Genomic DNA, 23,521 nt, shown 5'->3' on the forward strand with positions numbered 1-23,521 from the left:
GATGAATACAGATAAACTCTCTCAGTAGGTAATGTGGTCTACAGCTTATCATGTGATACTCTACCTTAGGCGAGCAATAACTCGAGACTTCCTTAGATATCGTGCACCAGCTATTATTTACAAAAATATTATAGTCCACCGCCCCTTGTCTTACCAGACGTCACTGTTTTATCCTGCCCTTACATCATATAACCAGCCAGCTGTATGTTAATATTGTCATCGTTCAGCCACGACTCCGTGAAGCATAAGATGTAACAATTTTTTATGTCCCGCTGAAAGTTTAATCTTCTGCGTAACTCATCGATTTTATTCTCCAAGGATTGCATGTTTGCTAGCAGAATGGAGGGAAGTGGGGGTTTATTCGATAGCCTATGAATTCTCAGAAGGCAGCCCGCCCTTCGGCCCCTCTTTCTCCGCCTCCTCTTCACGCAGATCACGGGGATCGAGGCCTGTTCCCGAGGAAGCAGTATATCCTTCGCGTCGGGCTCGTCAGAGTCGTGAAAGGAAAAAAAGGATTCTACCAAGCCGTGGTTAGTAATTGCCGTCCTTATGTCTAGAAGTTATTTCCGGTCATAAGAGATGGTAGCGGCAACATTATGTACAAAATATGTAAAAACAATAAGTTACAAACAACGCAAATAAATAAACAAAAAACACAATTTGCTGGGGGAACGTAAACGTCTGCTCCGGCGCCATCTTACACCTGTAGCACTCACGTCTGTAGCCATGAAGTGCTTTGAAAGGCTGGTCATGGCTCACATAAGCACCCTCATCCCAGAAACCCTAGACCACTCCAATTTGCATACCGCCCCAACAGATCCACAGATGATGCAATCTTTATTGCACTTCACACTGCCCTTTCCCACCTGGACAAAAGGAACACCTATGTGAGAATGCTATTCATTGACTACAGCTCAGCGTTCAACACCATAGTGCCCACAAAGCTCATCACTAAACTAAGGACTCTGGGACTAAACACCTCCCTCTGCAACTGGATCCTGGACTTCCTGACCGGCCACCCCCAGGTGGTAAGGGTAGGTAACAACATCCGCCACGCTGATCCTCAACACAGGGGCCCCTCAGGGGTGCGTGCTCAGTCCACTCCTGTAATCCCTGTTCACTCATGACTGCACGGCCAGGCACCACTCCAACACCATCATTAAGTTTGCCGAAGACACAACAGTGGTAGGCCTGATCACCAACAAAGATGAAACAGCCTATAGGGAGGAGGTCAGAGATGTGGCTGTGTGGTGCCAGGACAACAACCTCTCCCTCAACGTGATGAAGACAAAGGAGATGATTGTGGACTACAGGAAAAAGAGGACCGAGCACGCCCCCTTTCTCATCGACGGGGCTGCAGTGGAGCAGGATGAGAGTTCCTTGGTGTCCACATCACCAACAAACTAACATGGTCCAAGCACACCAAGACAGTCGTGAAGAGGGCACGATGAAATATATTCCCACTCAGGAGACTGAAAAGATTTGGCATGGGTCATCAGATCCTCAAAAGTTTATACAGCTGCACCATCGAGAACATCCTGACTGGTTGCATCACTGCCTGGTATGGCAACTGCTCGGCCTCTGACCGTTAGGCACTACAGAGGGTAGTGTCGAAAGGCGCAGTACATCACTGGGGCCAAGCTTCCTGCCATCCAGGACCTCTATACCAGGCAGCGTCAGAGGAGGGCCCTAAAAATTGTTGGACTCCAGCCACCCTAGTCATAGACTGTTCTCTCTGCTTCCGCACAGAAAGCGGTACCGGAGCGCCAAGTCCAGGTCCAAGAGGCTTCTAAACAGCTTCTACCCCCAAGCCATAAGACTCCTGAACATCTAGTCAAATGGCTACTCAGAGACTATTTGCATTGCCCCCTCCCCCCTCTTTACACCACTGCTACTCTCTGTTGTCATCTATGCATAGTCACTTTAATAACTCTACCTACATGTACATACTACCTCAACTAACCGGTGGTGCCCTGCCCCCGCACATTGACACATTGACTCTGTATTAGTAACCCCCGCTATTGTTATTTACTGCTGCTCTTTAATTATTTCTTATTCTTATCTCTTAATTTTTGGGGAATTTTCTGAACTGCATTGTTGGTTAAGGACTTGTAGACCTTACAGTGAAGTGCTTACTTACATCTGTTGTATTTGGGGCATGTGACCCATTGACTCTGTAGTCTCGCTATTGTTATTTTGATGCTGCTCTTGTTACTTTTATCTCTTATTCTTATCCGTAGTTTTTTAAACTGCATTGTCTGTTAGGGGCTCATAAGTAAGCATTTCACTGTTGTATTTGGCCCATGTTGCTAATAAGATTTGGTTTGAATTGGTCGGGAGCCCGTAAAACGGTCGATATCCACTGCAGCGCCATCTTTTCCTTACCCTTGTTATGCGACTTCAGAACAGACCATAATAATATGGTAATGTACTGTATTTAATAGGATCATGTTTTAATTATCTCTCGTTTGTTGTTTTCCCTCAGATAAAATGGTGCTAAAACCCAACGATATTTCCGTCTTCTCCACACTCAGCATCAACGGCCGTCTATTTGTCTGTCCCAGGGATCAACTGGATTCATTGGTGTGTAAATACCCCCCCCAGAAAAACATATTGCCCAACAAATTAACAATGCAGAAAAACAAGCATTCAGACCCACCCAACTAATTCCCAGAGGTTTTCCTACAAGCTACATCTCATGCAGCTGTTACTATGAAGCATGTTGCGTCTCATGTTGTGTTTCTCTAATGGAATATATTTGTTGTAATTGACTGACATATGTTCACTGGCCTGAGGCTACTGTTGCAATTCGACTTGTTATAGTTGTATAGCTGTCATTGTAGCTATCAAAACAGTCCTGTATTTCATATCAGTGTGAATTGTATGATGAAGAATGATATACAGACAACTGTAAATTATACAGTATATTACATTTGCGCAATATTTCAGATGCCCTTACCAGAGCAGGAAGGACCCTCCACAGGCTCCCTGGGCAGCTTTGAGTTGATGAGCTCTAAAGACCTGGCCTACCAGATGACTCTCTACGACTGGGAACTCTTCCACTGTGTACATGAGGTGCCTCAGACCAATGACGAATTAGGAATGACTTGATTCTATGGTTGTGACCTAAATGGCACCCTATTCCCTATACATGTTTCTTGCACTACTTTCAACCCCTGCCCTATGGGGAATAGTGTGCCATTCTGGGTGCAGGCTATGTCTTCCTACACTATTTGGCTATCCCCATAGGAGGTAGAACCGTTTTTGGTTCCAGGTAGAACCCTTTTGAGACACTCTGAAGAAAGCGTTTTGGATTCCATGTAAAACCATCTACCTGGAAACAAAAAGGTTTCTTCAGAAGGTTCTAGATGGCAACTATTAACTATTAAACCAATATAGTGATACATTATAATGGAAACTATCAGGGACACGGTCATTGACTTTCTCTCTTGCCCTGTACTACAGCATGAGCTGATCTACTATACATTTGGGAGGAAGAACTTCAAGAAGACTACAGCCAACATGGACCTGTTCCTCAGGAGGTTCAATGAGATTCAGCTGTGGGTGATCACGGAGATCTGTCTGTGTGCTCAGCTCAGCAAGCGTGTTCAGCTGCTCAAGAAGTTCATCAAGATCGCTGCCCAGTGAGTGGCCCTTGACTTGTCGCTCTCTCTCTCATGCATGCACATTTGCGCGCACATGGTCTCCCCTGACTGCAGAGCTGTAGTAGTAGAATTGCATACCTGTGTCACTTAGCTGTAGGGTACAGTCAACCCTCCCAATCAATCCCTAAAGGAAAGGTTTAAGTGTCAAGATTAACAAATGTGTGAATGGTTGAATGTACGGTGCATTCGGTAAGTATTCAGACCCCTTGACTTTTTCCACATTTTGTTACGTTACAGCCTTATTCTAAAGTTGATTAAATAGTTTTGTTTTCCCTTATCATTCTACACACAATACCACATAATGACAAAGCAAAAATAGCTTTTTAGAAATGTTGGCAAATGTATTAAATCTTTAACTGAAATATTGCATTTTCATAAGTATTCTGACCCTTTACTCAGTACTTTGAGGCACCTTTGGCAATGATTACAGCCTCAACTTTTCTTGGTTATGACGCTACAAGCTGGCAGACGTGTATTTGGGCAGTTTCTCCCATTCTTCTCTGCTGAACCTCTCAAACTCTGTCAGGTTGGATGGGGATCTTTGCTGCTCAGCTATTTTCAGGTTTCTCCAGAGATGGCTTCGGGTTCAATGCAGGAGTGGCTTTGGGTTCAAGTCCGGGGTCTGACTGGAGGCTCAAGGACATTCAGAGACTTGTCCCGAAGCCACTCTTGCATTGTCTTGGCTGTGTGCTTTGGGGCGTTGTCCTGTTAGAAGGTGAAACTTCGCCGCAGTCTGAGGTCCTGAGCGCTCTGGAGAAGGTTTTCATCAAGGATGTCTCTGTACTTTGCTCCATTCATCTTTCCCTCGATCCTGACTAGTCTCCCAGTCCCTGCTGCTGAAAAACATCCCCACAGCATGATGCTGCCACAACCATGCGTCACCGTAGGGATGGTGTCAGGTTTCCTCCAGATGTGACACTTGGCATTCAGGCCAAAGAGTTCAATCTTTTCATCAGACCAGAGAAACGTGTTTCTCATGGTCGGAGTGCGCTTTACGTGCCTTTTGACAAATTCCAAGCGGGCTGTCATGTGCCTTTTACTGAGGAGTGTCTTCCATCTGGCCACTCTACCATAAAGGCCTGATTGGTAGAGTGCTGCAGAGATGGTTGTCCTTCTGGAAGGTTCTCCCATCTCCACAGAGGAACTCTGGAGCTCTGTCAGAGTGACCATTTGTTGTGAGAATTATGTTCTCAATGTTCATAAACTGAACTTCAATTAACTACTCTGTCTGCAACCCAGAATTTGTAAGATACTGGTTGAAATGAAAACAGACAGAGGCCCAGCCTACAATAGTCAAATGTTTATTCACGAGAATGTTCTGAAGTCCACAATACAAAGACATCCATTTTATAGCGGCGCACATACTTCCACACAAACAGTAGATATCATACGCATATACACACGAACAGTAGGTATCCTACGCACATAGTGTATCAATACCCAGCCGACAAAGATTAGGGACCGTGAGAAGCACTCCCTGTCCTCCCTCAAGTTTAGGGAGTACTCACTGCCCTCTCCCAAATCTCTGAGGCGTCTAGCAAGGTTGGCACCGAATTTTATTTAATTGAATTTACCACAGGTGGACTCCAATCAAGTTGTAGAAACATCTCAAGTATGATCAATGGAAGCAGGATGCACCTAAGCTCAATTTCGAGTCTCATAGTAAAGGGTCTTAATACTTACGCAAATAAGGTATTTCTGTTTATTATTATTTTTTATACATTTGTATAAATGTCTAAAAACAAGTTTTTGCTTTGTAATTATGGGGTATTGTATGTAGATTGAGATGTATTTTTCTTTGATCAATCAACAAAATGTGGAAAAAGGGTTTCCTTCATGACCCCCTGTGATGACTTAAATTAGTCACACGTAACATGTTACCTGATACTGATACATCTCTGGACTACTTTCTCTCTGTAACAGCTGTAAGGAGTATAAGAACCTCAACTCCTTCTTCGCTATTATCATGGGCATGAGTAACCCAGCCGTGAGCAGACTGAGTCAGACATGGGAGGTGGGTGTCTGTCTGTCTGTCTCACTGTGTGTCTGTCTGTCTCACTGTGTGTCTGTCTGTCTCACTGTGTGTCTGTCTGTCTCACTGTGTGTCTGTCTGTCTCACTGTGTGTCTGTCTGTCTCACTGTGTGTCTGTCTGTCTCAGTGTGTCTGTCTGTCTCACTGTGTCTGTCACTCTGTGTCTGTCACTCTGCCTGTCTGTCACTCTGCCTGTCTGTCACTCTGCCTGTCTGTCACTCTGCCTGTCTGTCACTCTGCCTGTCTGTCACTCTGCCTGTCTGTCACTGTGTGTCTGTCACTCTGTGTGTCTGTCACTGTGTCCATCTTGTCTGTCTGACATTGTGCATCTGTCTGTCCAACAACACTCAAATGTGTTTAGCATCTGCCCAAGAATATGATTTCAACTGTCTGTTAACTTTCCCTGTTACTTGTGTTGACAGAAACTACCCAGCAAATTTAAGAAGTTTTACAGTGAATTTGAAAGCTTAATGGTGAGTACCCTAAACTATTTTTAGTCCCATATCAACCATTCATCCACTCACATAGTCTCTAGCCTTGCTTTCTAAAGCTCCAATTTATTCAAATATTTAATTGAAACATCACATTCTTGCATGGTCATTTGTCATCTAACAATGTATGTATGGAGCTGCACCACCCTTGGCTGTGACTGTGATGTGCCCACTTAACATGGTTGTGGCAGATCTCAGAACAGTGTGAGTATTTCCACAGGACCCGTCCAGGAACCACCGGGCGTACCGGCTCACTGTGGCCAAGCTGGACCCGCCCATCATTCCCTTCATGCCGCTGCTGATCAAAGGTCAGTGCAGCCCAACACAGCTCTCTCCCACCGTCTACATGACCCTCCATGTTGTTTTACCCAGCACGGCTCTCTCCCACCGTCTACATGACCCTCCATGTTGTTTTACCCAACACAGCTCTCTCCCACCGTCTACATGACCCTCCATTTTGTTTTACCCAACACAGCTCTCTCCCACCGTCTACATGACCCTCCATGTTGTTTTACCCAACACAGCTCTCTCCCACCGTCTACATGACCCTCCATGTTGTTTTACCCAACACAGCTCTCTCCCACCGTCTACATGACCCTCCATTTTGTTTTACCCAACACAGCTCTCTCCCACCATCTACATGACCCTCCATGTTGTTTTACCCAACACAGCTCTCTCACCGTCTACATGACCCTCCATGTTGTTTTACCCAACACAGCTCTCTCCCACCGTCTACATGACCCTCCATGTTGTTTTACCCAACACAGCTCTCTCACCGTCTACATGACCCTCCATGTTGTTTTACCCAACACAGCTCTCTCCCACCGTCTACATGACCCTCCATGTTGTTTTACCCAACACAGCTCTCTCACCATCTACATGACCCTCCATTTTGTTTTACCCAACACAGCTCTCTCACCATCTACATGACCCTCCATGTTGTTTTACCCAACACAGCTCTCTCACCATCTACATGACCCTCCATTTTGTTTTACCCAACACAGCTCTCTCACCATCTACATGACCCTCCATTTTGTTTTAGCCAACACAGCTCTCTCACCATCTACATGACCCTCCATTTTGTTTTACCCAACACAGCTCTCTCACCATCTACATGACCCTCCATGTTGTTTTACCCAACACAGCTCTCTCACCGTCTACATGACCCTCCATGTTGTTTTACCCAACACAGCTCTCTCACCGTCTACATGACCCTCCATGTTGTTTTACCCAACACAGCTCTCTCCCACCGTCTACATGACCCTCCATGTTGTTTTACCCAACACAGCTCTCTCACCATCTACATGACCCTCCATGTTGTTTTACCCAACACAGCTCTCTCACCATCTACATGACCCTCCATTTTGTTTTACCCAACACAGCTCTCTCACCATCTACATGACCCTCCATTTTGTTTTACCCAACACAGCTTTCTCTCACCATCTACATGACCCTCCATTTTGTTTTACCCAACACAGCTCTCTCACCATCTACATGACCCTCCATGTTGTTTTACCCAACACAGCTCTCTCACAGTCTACATGACCCTCCATGTTGTTTTACCCAACACAGCTCTCTCACCGTCTACATGACCCTCCATGTTGTTTTACCCAACACAGCTCTCTCACCGTCTACATGACCCTCCATGTTGTTTTACCCAACACAGCTCTCTCACCGTCTACATGACCCTCCATGTTGTTTTACCCAACACAGCTCTCTCTCACCGTCTACATGACCCTCCATGTTGTTTTACCCAACACAGCTCTCTCCCACCGTCTACATGACCCTCCATGTTGTTTTACCCATTATCTTACCTATTGATTGACTATTGAGAGGTTTGTCCTCACTGCCTCTTGTGTGAAGAAGTTATTATCAGCAAGTTTTGATCTCTTTTTGGAGTGTCAGCCTGGGACACAGTGTAACTAGCTTCTATATTGTTTGCTCTTGTCAATTCCAATCCTTATTCTTTTGTCTATGTTCTGTGTGTGCAATCATATTGCTATTATCTTTCCAGACATGACTTTCACTCATGATGGAAACAAGACGTTCATTGACAGTTTGGTCAATTTTGAGAAAATGGTAAGGCCCTCCCCTGAGGATATTGATTTTGACATGATATTATATTGGAAGTCTAAATTCATCATGGTAACATCTCTTTGTGTTTTCTTGTTTTTCAGCGAATGATCGCTAACACAGTGAGAATAGTGAGATACTGCAGAAGTCTGCCTTTCAGTAAGTAAACATAGCAATCTTTAAGTCTTCACTTGACTGGAAGGTTTCTAAGTGCTTGGGGCATACAGGACATGGTTTATAAGGAAGGTGGTATTTCGCTTTCCCATCGTCTCTCAGGTGCAGAACCATCTCAGACCAGTAAGAACCACCTGGACGTGAGGAGCTATGTGCGCCAGCTGACTGTGATTGACAACCAGAGAACCCTATCTCAGTTCTCCCACAGACTGGAACCACGCAGGACCTGAAGCTTGGACGGACACTGGACAGACACGGGACATGTCACATGCTGCTGCTCTACTGCCAACAATGTTGTACCAGTACACACACATATCCACTTTGCTACGTGGAACTTCACATTATTATACATGCAGTATAGTCAAGTAAGCTACAGCTGCAGAGTTCATCGGCTCCACCTTCAACTGTATTTCAAATGTCAGTATCATTTCTGCTGCTTGTTTTCCTTTGTGTATCGTTTTCATTTTTGTTATCAATGGGCAGCAGTCACTCTGCTTTAAATTTCACCAAGTATTTTCAAATTCATCTCATTCTCATGTCCCTGAAGCTCTATTTAATTCTTTGAAGTCACCAGCCCCACGAAAAGGACACAATCTATAAAGCGAATTATCGTTTGGAAATAATCATCCATTTGATTGTTGTACAATAATCTGTGAGGTTTATGTTAAACGGATAACTTTTCCAGGTGGGAACATTGGCTCTTACTTCACTCTCTAACCTCCTAAATTCCAAATCCTGATATTCAGATGTTGTTTCCAATCTTTTTTTCTAAATCAGATTTGATGCTTTTTATTACACATGTACAATGTGTTCATATATCTATTATGGCCTCAGCATGCAATGGTTTGTGATGTTGGGCTGGGATGTACAGTATGTGAGCACATTCCTCTTTGAAAGTCTCTAAGGTAACGGTTTTCTGCAAACATTTTAGCCATGTGTATTCTGTAAATATTAAAAATGAATTCGATGTATCTGCTGTCCATTTAATTGTTCATTGATTATTTTGATCATTAGTTAGTATAATAACAAATTATGAGCTGAGCTGAAAAAATATTTACAGTAGCCTGAAATAATATTTCAAATAAACTTTTATGCTGTCATAGTATTATCTTTTGATAATAGGAAAACGAATTCGATTCCCTGTAGGTGTTGGTTGTTATAACATAGATTGCTGCTTCATTTTAATGGTGTCGTTGGAGGTGTACCGGTTTTACCCATTGAGTGGCGCTGTTGTCGTCAGAATTTGTGAAGCTCTTTGAAAAATGTTGGGATACTTCCCTGGTTTTAATGTCTATGGCTATTTCTCTATAGCGTTCAGCACTCAGCCCAAGTCAAGGAAGAAGTTGTGTAACTAGAAATCCCGGTGTGGGGAAATCCTAAACGTCACGCCAGGTTTCCAGGAAAGTGGGTTCTTTACAGTAGTTCTATGTTTACCTGCAGAAGTTAAGCTACCCATTGGATCTGTCAAACTGAATGTTTCTAGTATTTGTTGGAAAATTCAAAGGTATGCTATGTACTAATATCGCATTATGTTTCAGTGAGTAGGCTTACACGCCGTTACATGTTTTCAATTACATACTTTTTTGAAAGTTGTGAATAACAAATTCCATTGTTTTACAGTTGTCTGTTTGGCAAAAGCTTTGGTCTCATGCGTGTCATCGAGGAAATTGGTATTCTTGCCTTTAAACTCCTGTTGATCCTGAGCTGCTGAAGTGTCTTAATCTTGCAAAATTATATTTAACACAATTTACACTAGTCTATACATATTTTGTGTGTGGTGTATGTATGCAGTCTAAACTGCATACATACAAATAGACCATTTCCTGGTTGAATTATTTACCGTAAATGCCTGGAGACATTTTGATTATGTAAGTAACAGCAGTGAGACTTCTATTTAGTTTTGCTTCGGGTGGTAGTTTAAACTCTGGAGCTGAAGTTTGTACTTCCTGATGGGGGACAGTATGCAATCATATCCGCCACCGGGATGATATGAATGGGTCAAGCAGACGAGGTTAACTCAATACATTTGGATTATTTCTGCTACATTTTTACATGTTCATCTGTAGAGCTCTGGCAGGTATCCACTTGCCTGTATATGTTCACATGGGTATTGGTCCATAATTTTAGTGTCTGGGGCAGAGTGTTGACTTTCCAGTGAGGACAGGCAAAAACGAGCTCCAATAACCCTGTAATCCTTCGTGCTTAAGTGTCTACAGAAAATGTCGGAGCTGCTCATGTACTGAAAAGATTGGTGTGAAGCTAAGTATAGCATCAATAGCCGTAAATCAGTAGAGAGAATTGGCTCCCCTCTGTGACAATGGAGGCATTTCCTGCTGGGCTGGATAGCAATCCTGATTTAGGTCCAGGTAACAGCCTCTTAAAAGCCATAATTGCTGAGCAGTAAATGGGAAACTTCTGAACAATATCCGAGCTACAATTTCCTGTAATGAAGGGATTCTTTCTTTACAAGATGCACTTAGGTTGATATTTAAAAACAAAGGGAAGTGTGCGTTAATTGTTGTCTGTGGGCAAAAAGTTGGTTTGGTGTTCCCTCTACCTATTATCGCACTTTCATTTATATACATTAGGAAGACATGGTCCCTGTTCTTTGAATATAGAATTAGAGGTGTGTAGCACCTTTTGGGTTTGTTTTTAAAACAAGTGTGTAGTGATAGTGTGTCATGAAAAGTTTGCAGTGATTCATGGGAGACTAGAGGATGTAATCCCTTTTAAGAGCTCTGCTGTGTCTAGCTTTGTAGCCTTACATGTACTGTACAGACCACTCTAGACTCTACTGGAACAGTCGGTGACTTTGGCTGTGCGTATTTTGCGCTTAGTGATCACAGTAGAGGGAGAATGCATGCCAGGGATGCCATCCATAGTCCTTATACAAGCAGAGGATCCTGGGACCCTCACTTAGTGCTTACTGGTGACTGTGTGGCGTAGGTCTGGGACAGGCGGGCTCGTTGAATGTCCCGTAAGTCACTGGCTGAGATCAGGGATATCACGGTGCCACTCCGGGCAGACATAGCCAATGACACAGAGGCCTCCCTGGGGTACTGTTAGCAGCACATCCAGCTTCCCAGTCACACACTCTAATGGTGTGCTCAAGTGTACAGCTGCTCTCAGTTGTGTCACTGGTGCAGGACTTTTACTTTGAGGAATCAGAGTTTTTTTTTGGGGGGGGGGGACAAGCCTATGACAGATTTGAGCATCGGTTCTTAACTGCTTTTTAGTGAGCTCTGTGCTTATTTTTCCTCCTCCGCTATCTCCTTCCCTGTGGTCCTCCAGACAGACGTTGAGTTGGGGCTGAGTGTTATTATGAGATGTTGCCTCTCAGTGCCTCCTTCGTGCAAATCAAGTTTGATGACATCCACTTCTACGAGAACTGCGGCGGCGGCAGCTTCGGGAGCGTGTACCGAGCCAGGTGGATCCCTCAGGACAAAGAGGTGGCGGTGAAAAAGCTGCTCAAGATCGAAAATGAGGTAGGAGTCCTAATTGCTGAGGCTTTTCATATACTTTTTAATTGTCGGTGTAGTAATCATTTTAATTGCTACCCCGTTTAGTGGGTTGTGGTGACTTTTGGTACCCATCAGTCATAGTCATTATACTCCCCCTCGCTTTGTGCACAGAATTTCACATGCTGTATGCTTTAAAGAACGTCTATTGCCAAATGAGGGATCATATTAGGCCCAATTAAAGAATGGATGATTCTGATTCTGGAGATTTCTTGTAAGTGACAAAAATACATCTGATGTATACTACATGACCAAAAGTATGTGGACACCTGAGGTTGGGCACTGATGTTGGGCGATTAGGTCTGGCTCAGTCGGTATTCCAATTCATCCCAAAGGTGTTTCATGGGGTTGAGGTCAGGGCTCTGTGCAGGCCAGTCAAGTTCCTCAAACTGTTGCCACAAAGTTGGAAGCACAGAATCATCTAGAATGTCATTGTAAGCTGTAGCCTTAAGATTAAGGGGCCTAGACTGAACCATGAAAGACAGCCCCAGACCATTATTCCTCCTCCACCAAACTTTACAGTGTTCACTATGTATTGGGCCAGGTAGCGTTGTCCTGGCATCCGCCAAACCCAGATGGTGAAGTGTGATTCATCACTCCAGAGAAGGCTTTCCACAACTCCAGAGTCCAATGGCGGCGATTTTCACGCCACCCCAGCTCACGCTTGCCATTGCGCATGGTGATCTTAGGCTTGTGTGGTGCTGCTCGACCATGGAAACCCATTTCATGAAGCTTCCGACGAACAGTTCCTGTGCTGACATTGCTTCCAGAAGCAGTTTGGAACTCTGTAGTGAGAGTTGCAACTGAGGACAGATGATTTTTACGCACTACGAGCTTCAGCCCTCATCGGTCTCGTTCTGTGAGCTTGTGTGGCCTACCACTTTTCAGCTGAGCCGTTGTTGCTCCTAGACATTTCCTCTTCACAATAACAGCACCTACAGTTGACGGGGCAGCTCTAGCAGGGCAGAAATTTGTCAAACTGATTTGTTGGTAAGGTGGCATACTATGACTGTGCCACGTTGAAAGTCACTGAGCTCTTCAGTAAGGCCATTCTACTGCCAATGTTTGTCTATGGAGATTGCATGGCTCTGTGATTTTATACACCTGTCAGCAACGGGCTGAAATAGCCGAATCCACTAATTTGAAGGGGTGTCCACATACTTTTGTATATATGGTGTACCTTTTCATACTTATTCTATTTAATATGCCTGTTTTGGGACCTGCAGAAATATTTTAACTGATATCCTACACAATTCTACACAATTTAGATGTCAGCTACAGTGCCTTCAGAAAGTATTCATACCCCAGTGATTTATTCCACATATTGTAATATTACAGCCTGAATTCAAAATGTATTAAATATTTTAAAAATTCACCCATCTACACACATTACCCCATAATGACAAAGTGAATACATGTTTTCAGACGTGTTTGCAAATAAATTGAAAATGAAATACAAATAAATGTACATAAGTATTCACACACCTTAGTCAATACATGTTAGAATCACCTTTTGCAGTGATTACAGCTGTGTGTCTTTCCGGGTTATTCTCTAAGAGTTTTTCACATCTGGATTGTCCAATATTTGCCCATTATTCTTTTCAAAATTCTTCAAGCCCTGTCAAATTGAATGGAGATCATTGCTAGACAACTATTTTCAGTCGCCATAGATTTTCAAACCGATTTGAGTCAAAACTGTAACTCGGCCAGTCAGCAACATTCACTGTCTTCTTGGTAAGCAACTACAGTGTAGATTTGGCTTTGTGTATTAGGTTATTGTCCTGCTGAAAGGTGAATTCCTCTTCCAGTGTCTGGTAGAAAGCAGACTGAACCAGGTTTTCCTGTAGGATTTTGCCTGTGCTTAGCTCCATTCCATGTCTTTTTTTTTTTTCCTGAAAACCTCCCCAGTCCTTAACAATTGCAAGCATACCCATAACATGATGGAGCCACCACAATGCTTGAAAATATGGTGATTGGTACTCGGTAATGTGTTGTATTGGATTTGCCCTAAACATAACACTTTGAATTCAGGACAAAAAGTGAATTGCTTAATTTTCTTTGCCACATTTTTTGCAGAATTACTTTAGTGCCTTGTTGCAAACAGGATACATATTTTGGAATATTTTTTATTCTGTACAGGCTTCCTTCTTATCACTCTGTCAATTAGGTTTGTATTGTGGAGTAACTACAATGTTGTTGATCCAGCCTCACAGCCATTAAACTCTGTAACTGTTTTAAAGTGATCATTAGCCTCATGGTAAAATCTCTGAGCGGTTTCCTTCCTCTCCGGCAACTGAGTTAGGAAGGACACCTGTATCTTTGTAGTTACTGGTTTGAGTGGTACACCAATCAAAGTGAAATTAATAACTTCACCATGCTCAAAGGGATATTCAACGTCTGCTTTTTATTTTTTTTACCCATCTACCAATAGGTGCCCTTCTTTTTGAGGCATTGGAAAACCTCCCTGCTCAATTTAATCCATTTTAAATTCCGACTGTAACACAACAACATTTGGAAAAAGTCGAGGGGTGTGAATACTTTCTGAAGGCATTGTATATTCAGTCTATTTTGTTTGTGAATTCTATGTTCGCTTGTCCCCCTGTTCAGGCTGAAATCCTCAGTGTACTAAGCCATCGGAACATCATTCAGTTTTATGGGGCGATCCTTGAAGCACCCAACTATGGAATCGTCACTGGTAAGTCTCGACAACCCTAATCTTGCTAGTTTGCCATGCAATAGTAACCACAGCTATTATCTCCTCAGGAGATTCAGACCACGTTTATATCTATCGTGTTAATGGAAAGCCAACAAACACCATCTGTTCATACTTGTTTCACAGCTATTTTGTTTGCTTAGAACTGAATGGTGCTGTGGTCTATATTAACACATTAGTTAGTAGATGGCTTTATGGTTCAGTAAGATTACATGTTGCTGGCTTTTTGTTAATGTTAGCGACTGAGATGTTTTTAGAGTTCATACCATGTGACAGTCCTCACCCTGTGGTATGAGAAACCCCTCCCTGCGCATATTCTGAGTATCACATCACATGGCAGTCATTGGCCGACTCAATACTCCCATGGTTAGGATGTAAGCTATGAGTGGTGGATGAGTGGTGAATGACACTGCCGTTGATAGAAATAGTGCTCACTAGGTATCTATTTACTGTATTGAGTTATACTTTGTGGATTTTCACCTTTCATCTCTTGTCTGCAGCCTTGCCTCAGACATGATTCTATCTTTGTTCTCTATAACTCGTTTTATTGGGCAAGCTTGAAGGACAATAACACTCAAAAACACTATCTTGGTATTTGTTTCATGAACACATAATTTCAAGATCTAGAACTTTCAAAATACAGAAAGTGATGATGTGTCCAAACTCTGTGTTTTGAAAGCTATATATTTTGAAAACTTGATTGCTGACATGAAAAACATGTTGGGACTGTATCAACAGTGGACTAATGAAACAAACAAAAGTGGTATTTTCCTTTAAGTTTTTGCAGTTTGGCCTCACAGTGACATAAGCAATCAGGTTATTTTGGAAGTGTCCAACCACTACTTTTAGGATGATTTCCACAAATGACATTTAACTACATGTACTCTTTCCTATCTCCCATGCTTACTCCACCTGCTCCTGCTCTTATCCCATAGATCGTGGAATGTTGTTGTATGGAAACATGCAGCCCTAGTTGGGAAAAAAAGAAAGGGAATCACACTGTATAAGCATTGTGCGACTTCATGGATTGAGGAATTGGGAAATATCTTTGTTAAAATCAGGTATTGCTCGAACAGGAAAACAGATGCCCCTTTTGATGTTTCCTCTGTCTGTTTGTCTTATAATACAGTCATATTTGCCCTTTAGTCGCTACGAGGCAGTAATGTTCACAGTGTTCTCCGACTTTACATTTCACAACCTCCAGCCAGTGTTACATGGGTGCGAGAGATGGGGTTGGCTCAGTGTTTCCGTTGCAGTCGTTTTGCTGTGGCTCTGCTCCATGGCAAAACCATTGCCGCCTCGCCAAAAAAAATAAGGAACATAAAACAATATTTCTGCCGAAGCGCACTTTGAAGATAATAGAACAGCCCCTTTCCTCTGCAAACAAAAGGAGTAATGAATAGAAAAATCAGACTACCCCATCGTAGAATAGTTTATCTATTTACCTTGTTGTGTGTTCTATGCTAGATAAATATTCATCTCGAGGTGCATTCAAGTTACGAGTGCCATAGGGATGGAAACATGCATTCTGACAAGCAGTCAATGCACAATAATTATTGCAATTTATGAAAACAGCAGTTTTAATGGCCTTTATTAAAAAGAGGGGGCTCCCAGCTTTCCATTCCCGATTGATTTATTTCTCAACCCCTAAATATGTGCCAACTGCACCATTTTAAACCCAGAGATCTTAGCAGCTGCATGGTTAAGCAGGTTACTTCTCAGCAATGCACTGTGAGTGCACAGGGGAGAGTGGGCTATATGTAACACGGGTCAATTGTAGGGTAAATTTGGGTAAAATGCCACCCTACCTAAAATAATTTTCTTGGAATGACTTAAAACATTGTGATGAGACAGATTACATTTTTTGTTGAGCAAGAGTAGTGGCAACCAGGGTGACATGATGTGGTTTCTGTAAATTGTACAGGCAGGGGGGGTGGTTATACCAGGTGGCGGATTACCCCATTATATTATATTCACTGTTTATGCAAGTTTTTTGGGACATAAAATCAATCAATAGGATGCTAACTATTTAAAAGATCACATTTGAGATCTGGCTAATGATTAGCCCGATGGGCTAAATGTAGATAGGAAGCCCCATGCTTCAGCCTTTTTATATATAGCCACTATGCTGCATCAGTTGGGCTACTGATGATAATGCTTATTGCTAATAGCATACCTGATAATATGCATGGTCCAATATGCATGGCTCATTTCTAGCGGTGGAAATGACATTTTACATGGTGTCGGCTTTGGATTAGAATGTTATTTTAAAAGGTCACCAGAACTGAGCTTTTCAGTTCCCCCCCCGCAATATCCAAAGGAAACACTGGGTCGGCTGGTTGTCAAGGGGCTGCTGTCACTATTTATCAAAGCATAATCTAATTAGCACCAGATGAAGGAAAGTGTTTTATGACAATTCTGATCATGCCATTTCCACATTCATCAGCTCAGTTATACATTTCTCCTGTCTGCTCATATATCAGGGGCTGGTGTCTCAGCTATCTAACAAACAATGTCTATCAGGAAATGACATTTGTCTCGGCTGACCCACGTGGCATCGTGTTTGTCAATAACTACCTACATTTACTGTAGGAAAGCAAATGTTTTTTTATGTCATAACACCTTATATCGTTATTCCTTTGAGTTTAGGATTCATACTCACTTTGAGGGGGCTATACTGTGATGGACAGCAACACTTTGTATGATAAAAGCAGTTCAGGAAGTTGTGTTATCTATTAAATTTGCCACTCTTAGAAAAAAGGGTTCCAAAATGGTTCTCCGGCTGTTCGCATAAGATCACTCTTTTTGGTTCCAGTTAGAACTCTTTTTGGTTCCAGGTAGAACCCTTTTGAGGTTATACCTGGAAAATGTGTAGGTTTGAGGTTTCTCTCTTTGGAAAGGGTTGTACATGGAACCGATAAGGGTTCTACCTGGAACCAAAAGGGTTCTGCCTCGAACCAAAAAGGGTTCTTCCAAGGATTCTCCCATGGAGACAGCTGAAGAACCCTTTTAGGTTCTAGATAGCACCTTTTTTTAAGAGTGTAGTGTAGTTTTTATACAGTACCCAAGACAAATATGTGAGTTAATTTGACCATTGGATAAAAAGCTACTGCTTATATACTGCAATGTGGGTTGGATTGAATTGAGCCCCTGATCTTCATTTTCAAGGTGGTGATTGCACTTTTCTTCCCAACACAATACCGCAATAAATGTGAATACCTTATTAAATGTGAGTCCACATTTCAAAGATTTATTTTGGGCACCATGGGGGATTTGAACTTACACTGCAAGTGCAACACAATCTCACACTCAATATATATTCGTGCAAATATATACAAAAATATTTCAGCAGATTTTGTGTGTTTTTAGTTCCTTTGAAAATACACACATTTTTGTGTGACTTAATTCTTAGGAAAATACACGGCACTTTGTGCGACTACATTCATAGGAAAATACATTTTTGGGGGGGAAAACTTCGGAACAATATTTTGAAAGTTATTGGAGTTCAAATCAAAATCAAATTATATAGCCCTTCGTACATCAACTGATATCTTAAAGTGCTGTACAGAAACCCAGCCTAAAACCCCAAACAGCCAGCAATGCAGGTGTAGAAGCACGGATTTTGCAACTATAATGAGTTTGCATAACGATCGGAAATCGGTATTTTTGGGCACCGATTTTGCAAATAAAAAAATAAAATAATTATACCTTTTTATTTAACTGGGCAAGTCAGTTAAGAACACATTCTTATTTTCAATGACGGCCTAGGAACAGTGGGTTAACTGCCTTGTTCAGGGGCAGAACGACAGATTTTCACCTTGTCAGCTCAGGGGATCCAATCTTGCAACCTTACAGTTAACTATTCCAACGCTCTAACCACCTGCCTCTCATTGCACTCCACGAGGAGACTGCCTGTTACGTGAATGCAGTAGAAACCAAGGCAAGTTGCTAGCTAGCATTAAACGTATCTTATAAAAAACAATCAATCATAATCACTAGTTAACTACACATGGTTGATGATATTACTAGTTTATCTAGCATGTCCTGCGTTGTATATAATCAATGCAACGCTTGGGGATGATTTAACAAAAGCGCATTTGCGAAAAAAGCACAATCGTTGGATGACTGTACCTAACCATAAGCACCAATGCCTTTCTTAAAACCAATACACATAAGTATATATTTTTAAACCTGCATATTTAGCTAAAAGAAATCCAGGTTAGCAGGCAATATTAACCGGGTGAAATCGTCACTTCTCTTGCGTTCATTGCACGCGGAGTCAGGGTATATGCAACAGTTTGGGCAGCCTGGCTTATTGCAAACTAATTTGCCAGAATTTTACGTAATTATGACATAACATTGAAGGTTGTACAATGTAACAAGAATATTTAGACTTAGGGATGTCACCCGTTAGATAAAATACCGAACAGTTCCGTATTTCACTGAAATAATAAAGGTTTTGTTTTCGAAATGATAGTTTCCGGATTCAACCATATTAATGACCAAAGGCTCGTATTTCTGTGTGTTATGTTATAATTAAGTCTATGATTTGATAGAGCAGTCTGACTGAGCAGTGGTAGGCAGCAGCAGGCTCGTAAGCATTCATTCAAATAGCGCTTTCGTGCATTTTGCCAGCAGCTTTTCGCAAGCACAGCGCTGTTTATGACTTCAAGCCTAACAGCCTGATGGCAAATGTCACTCGCTCTGAGACTTGGAGTAGTTACATACACTCAATTAGTATTTGGTAGCGTTGCCTTTCAATTGTTTAACCTGGGTCAAATGTTTCAGGTAGCCTTCCACAAGCTTCTCACAATAAGTTGGGTGAAATTTGGCCCATTCCTCCTGACAGAGCTGGTGTAACTGAGTCAGGTTTGTAAGGCCTCCTTGCTCGCACACGCTTTTTCAGTTCTGCCCACAAATCTTCTATAGGTTTGAGGTCAGGGCTTTGTGATGGCCATTCCAATACCTTGACTTTCTTGTCCTTAAGCCATTTTGCCACAACTTTGGAAGTATGCTTGGGGTCATTGTCCATTTGGACGACCCATTTGTGACCAAACTTTAACTTCCTGACTGATGTTTTGACATGTTGCTTCAATATATCCACATCATTTTCCTTTCTCATGAAGCCATCTATTTTGTGAAGTACACCAGTCCCTCCTGCCGCATTTCAAACAAAAATGTGTCTTTTCACACGAATTAAGCCACACAAAAATGCATTAAACACACATATTCCGCTGAAATACTTTTTGTACATATTTGCACAAATTAAGTGTGAGATTGTGTTGGCAAGTGGCAATAGATGTCAGGAACTTACCTGTCACGGATCCCTCCGGAACTGTCATTACGCACACCTGGTCCCTATTCCCTTTGATTAGTAATTGTATAAGTGTGCCCTTTGTTTACCATTGTCCTGTCGATTATTGTTCCAACGTCCGTTGGTTTGTGTGAGTACCTGTGCTATGTTGTTTTGGCTTTCGTGCCACGTATATTGTGCAGATCATTACAGGTCTTGTCCAATGTGAAAATCATTGTGCGATTGTGTATTTATTCAAGGTACTCCTCACTCTTTTGTTTGGGTTTCTACCCTATGTTTTGTATACGTGTTTGTTTGGTCTTCGACCCTGGGGCCTTTCAACGGCACGCTGTAATTTGGGTAATAAAAACCCTATTACGCATTCCTGCGCCTGTCTCCCGATCTCTTCATACTGACGTGACATTACCACTGTGAGCTACCTGTCCAGAGCCACATTTGCTAACGATGCACATACTGTAGTTGTATTATCAGATTGCCAGTGGACTTCTGGTAAGTATGCTTTAGTGAGGAAGTGTTGGGATCAGGTACAACTACATTTACCCACCCCAAACATTAATATTTATGAGCAATTCACACCTGAATACATTTTTTTTTTTGAAGGGGTTGGGCAAAGGCTGAAATTGGGTTTGAGAGTAACCCTTAAGACCACAATGAAATCTGTAAGAGGTCTTGGTGTTCATATCTAAACCACATAATGTAAATGATTAGATCTATAACCTACATCCTTCCTGGATTTATATTAGGGCATAATATGGTCAGGTCAATTCATATTATTAATTACAAGTACAGGCCTGGTTCCTTCCCTCAACCGTGATTCTTGTTTGCACTATTATCTGTGGTGAGATAGAAATGTATGTTGTGCAAACATCAGACTCCCACTAGTCTAGTTGATATCAGATAATGTCAATTTTAGCCATCTGTCTTTGTCAGGTGAGGCCACTCTATAGTTCATGGAGCGACAGGAGAGCTGTGTGTCGGTCTGTCTCTGTGTCTCCCCGGTACCGAAGTGTCTCAATGATTTAACAATGATTATTGGCAGTGCTTGTGGCCTTTTTATAAGGAGGTGTTGCATGGACTATCAAAGCATCCTACTTCCACATGATGCTTCTGTTATTGCTATGTTCGTGTGTTTCCCTTCACTACTGGTCTGGGGAAAGTATGCATTAGAGTAATATGGTCTGATCCTTCTTGAACATGATAGAAAAATAGTTTTTACAGGGATATAGTTTTGACATTGATAGTTTATAGGGTGACTGCACTTCCTGATTTGGCCTTGTTTTCCATCAATGTTCATTAAGAAATGCTAGCGGTCATGAGTGTGTGTCGGTCTGATGTGGGTGTTTCTTGGGTGTGTCTTTGCCATTCAATCACAACAGGGCCAGTAGTGAGGTAAGCTAAGCTAGCTTTGCTATGAGATCGACGTTCAGGACTTCTCCTCTCCTGACTGACTTGCCATCTTAAGATGGTCAGCTAATTCAGTTTTATGTGGAGGCTAAAACCTGCGCTGACCTTGTGTTTAACCAAGCTGACAGCAGTTAGCTAGCATAGCTCTACTATTATTCTGACATATCACATTCTTAAAATAAAGTGGTGATCCTAACTGACCTAAGACAGGGAATTTTTTACAGGGATTAAATGTCAGGAATTGTTGAAAACAGAGTTTAAATGTATTTGGCTAAGGTGTATGTAAACTTCCGACATCAACTGTATATAAACTCCCAGTAATTTAGTGGGTTGTTTTACCCAATAAATTACTGGGAGTTTTATATATATGTCTACACAGTTGAAGTCTGAAGTTTACATACATACCCCATAATGTAAAAGTGGAATTATGTTCTTAGAAATGTTAATAATTAAAAAAGCTGAAAGCTGAAATGTCTTAAGTCAATAAGTATTCAACCCCTTTGTTATGGCAAGCCTAAATTAGTTCAAGAGTATAAATGTGCTTAACAAGTCACATAATAAGTTGCATGGACTCACTCTGTGTGCAATAAGTGTTTAACATGATCTTTTAATGACTACCTCATCTCTGTTCCCCACTCATAGTTATATGTAAGGTCCCTCTGTCGTTCAGTGAATTTCAAACAGATTCAACCACAAAGATCAGGGAGGTTTTCCAATGCCTCGAAAGAAGGGCACCTATTGGTAAATGGGTAGAAAGAAGAAGAAGAAAGCCTACATTGAATATCACTTTGAGCATGGCAAAGTTATTATTTAGTTTTTTAATTTTAAATTATTATTTATTACAAAAAACACGAGGGGGTAACAAAGTATTAGAACATGAAGGACAAACAATACAGCATCAAGACACTACCAAACATGTATCAGTCTTTCCGCAACAGAGCCATCCTTATGTGTGAGGGTGCTTGTGCATGATAGTGACATAAAATATTGTCATAGTTTCTTTTTTCCCAATGTAACGGCTCTCATGGGTTAAAGAAGGAGACCACGGTGTTCATGATTTTTAATAAACTGAACACCGCAACAAAATAACAAAGTAGAAAAAACGAAAACACACAGTTCTGTCAGGAAACAAAACAGCTAAAGAGAAAAGAACTCCCCAAAAACCCAAATGGAAAATCACAACTTATATATGATTCCCAATCAGAGACAACGATAGACAGCTGCCTCTGATTGGGAACCACACTTGGCAAAATCAACAAAGAAATAGAAAACAGATTCTCCCACCGGAGTCACACCCTGACCTAACCAAACATAGAGAATAAATAAAGATCTCTAAGATCAGGGTGTCACACCCCCCCACAGTTCTCCAATAACTGTCCCTCAACCATTCGAGGGACAGTTGTGATTCTTCACAAAAAAATACAGTTTTCTATCTTTATGTTTGAAGCCTGAAATGTGGCAAAAGGTCGCAAAGTTCGAGGGGGCCGAATACTTTCGCAAGGCACTGTATGTGTGTGATCTTGTATGTATTTATTTTAATGAGAGTGAATGTATATGAATGTGTACAAACACCTGCACGGCATCAGCCTCAGGAAAACCGGCATTAGTTGTAAAAACACTGCCACTTAATGTCATTCAAATGTACTTTTATGTTGTATTTAGACTTTTTTTTCTCCTTTATCTTTTGACCATCATTCTCTCTCTCACAGCAACTCCACTCCCACGTGTCTCCAATTCCACATACCAACCCTCAGCTTCCCTCAGCCCATCCCATCTATCTCTGCTGGCCACGCACTTCGTGTTTCTACACAACACATATCTTTCAACTAAGATTGGAAAGCAGCTGCGGTCATCCCCCTCTTCAAAGGGGGGGACACTCTTGACCCAAACTGCTACAGACCTATATCTATCCTACCGTGCCTTTCTAAGGTCTTCGAAAGCCAAGTCAACAAACAGATTACCGACCATTTCGAATCTCACCATACCTTCTCTGCTATGCAATCTGGTTTCAGAGCTGGTCATGGGTGCACCTCAGCCACGCTCAAGGTCCTAAACGATATCTTAACCGCCATCGATAAGAAACATTACTGTGCAGCCGTATTCATTGATCTGGCCAAGGCTTTCGACTCTGTCAATC

General features: G+C 42.0%; 2 protein-coding genes across 8 annotated transcripts in view; both read left to right on the forward strand.

Annotated features, from left to right (window-relative positions):
* The window catches only part of LOC109866706 (rap guanine nucleotide exchange factor 4-like), a 50,828-nt gene extending 41,422 nt beyond the window's left edge, over positions 1-9,406 (forward strand). For all 6 annotated transcript variants that reach the window (XM_031795169.1, XM_031795171.1, XM_031795173.1 and 3 more), the window contains 9 exons: positions 2,486-2,583; positions 2,950-3,075; positions 3,466-3,644; positions 5,589-5,679; positions 6,120-6,170; positions 6,409-6,496; positions 8,203-8,267; positions 8,366-8,420; positions 8,538-9,406. In XM_031795169.1, the coding sequence (XP_031651029.1) occupies positions 2,486-2,583; positions 2,950-3,075; positions 3,466-3,644; positions 5,589-5,679; positions 6,120-6,170; positions 6,409-6,496; positions 8,203-8,267; positions 8,366-8,420; positions 8,538-8,665 (881 nt within the window). In that variant the 3' untranslated portion in view covers positions 8,666-9,406. The remainder of the gene's footprint in view (positions 1-2,485; positions 2,584-2,949; positions 3,076-3,465; positions 3,645-5,588; positions 5,680-6,119; positions 6,171-6,408; positions 6,497-8,202; positions 8,268-8,365; positions 8,421-8,537) is intronic.
* Positions 9,407-9,747: 341 nt separating this feature from the next.
* The window catches only part of LOC109866716 (mitogen-activated protein kinase kinase kinase 20-like), a 55,538-nt gene continuing 41,764 nt past the window's right edge, over positions 9,748-23,521 (forward strand). Inside the window, exons 1-3 of one of the 2 annotated variants that reach the window (XM_031795199.1) lie at positions 9,748-9,939; positions 11,727-11,920; positions 14,561-14,648. In XM_031795199.1, coding sequence (XP_031651059.1) covers positions 11,762-11,920; positions 14,561-14,648 — 247 coding nt within the window. In that variant the 5' untranslated portion in view covers positions 9,748-9,939; positions 11,727-11,761. The remainder of the gene's footprint in view (positions 9,940-11,726; positions 11,921-14,560; positions 14,649-23,521) is intronic. The other variant, XM_031795191.1, reaches the window with a different exon arrangement.

This window comes from Oncorhynchus kisutch, linkage group LG2, assembly GCF_002021735.2.
Source record: "Oncorhynchus kisutch isolate 150728-3 linkage group LG2, Okis_V2, whole genome shotgun sequence".
In the NCBI taxonomy this organism is placed as follows: Eukaryota; Metazoa; Chordata; class Actinopteri; order Salmoniformes; family Salmonidae; genus Oncorhynchus; species Oncorhynchus kisutch.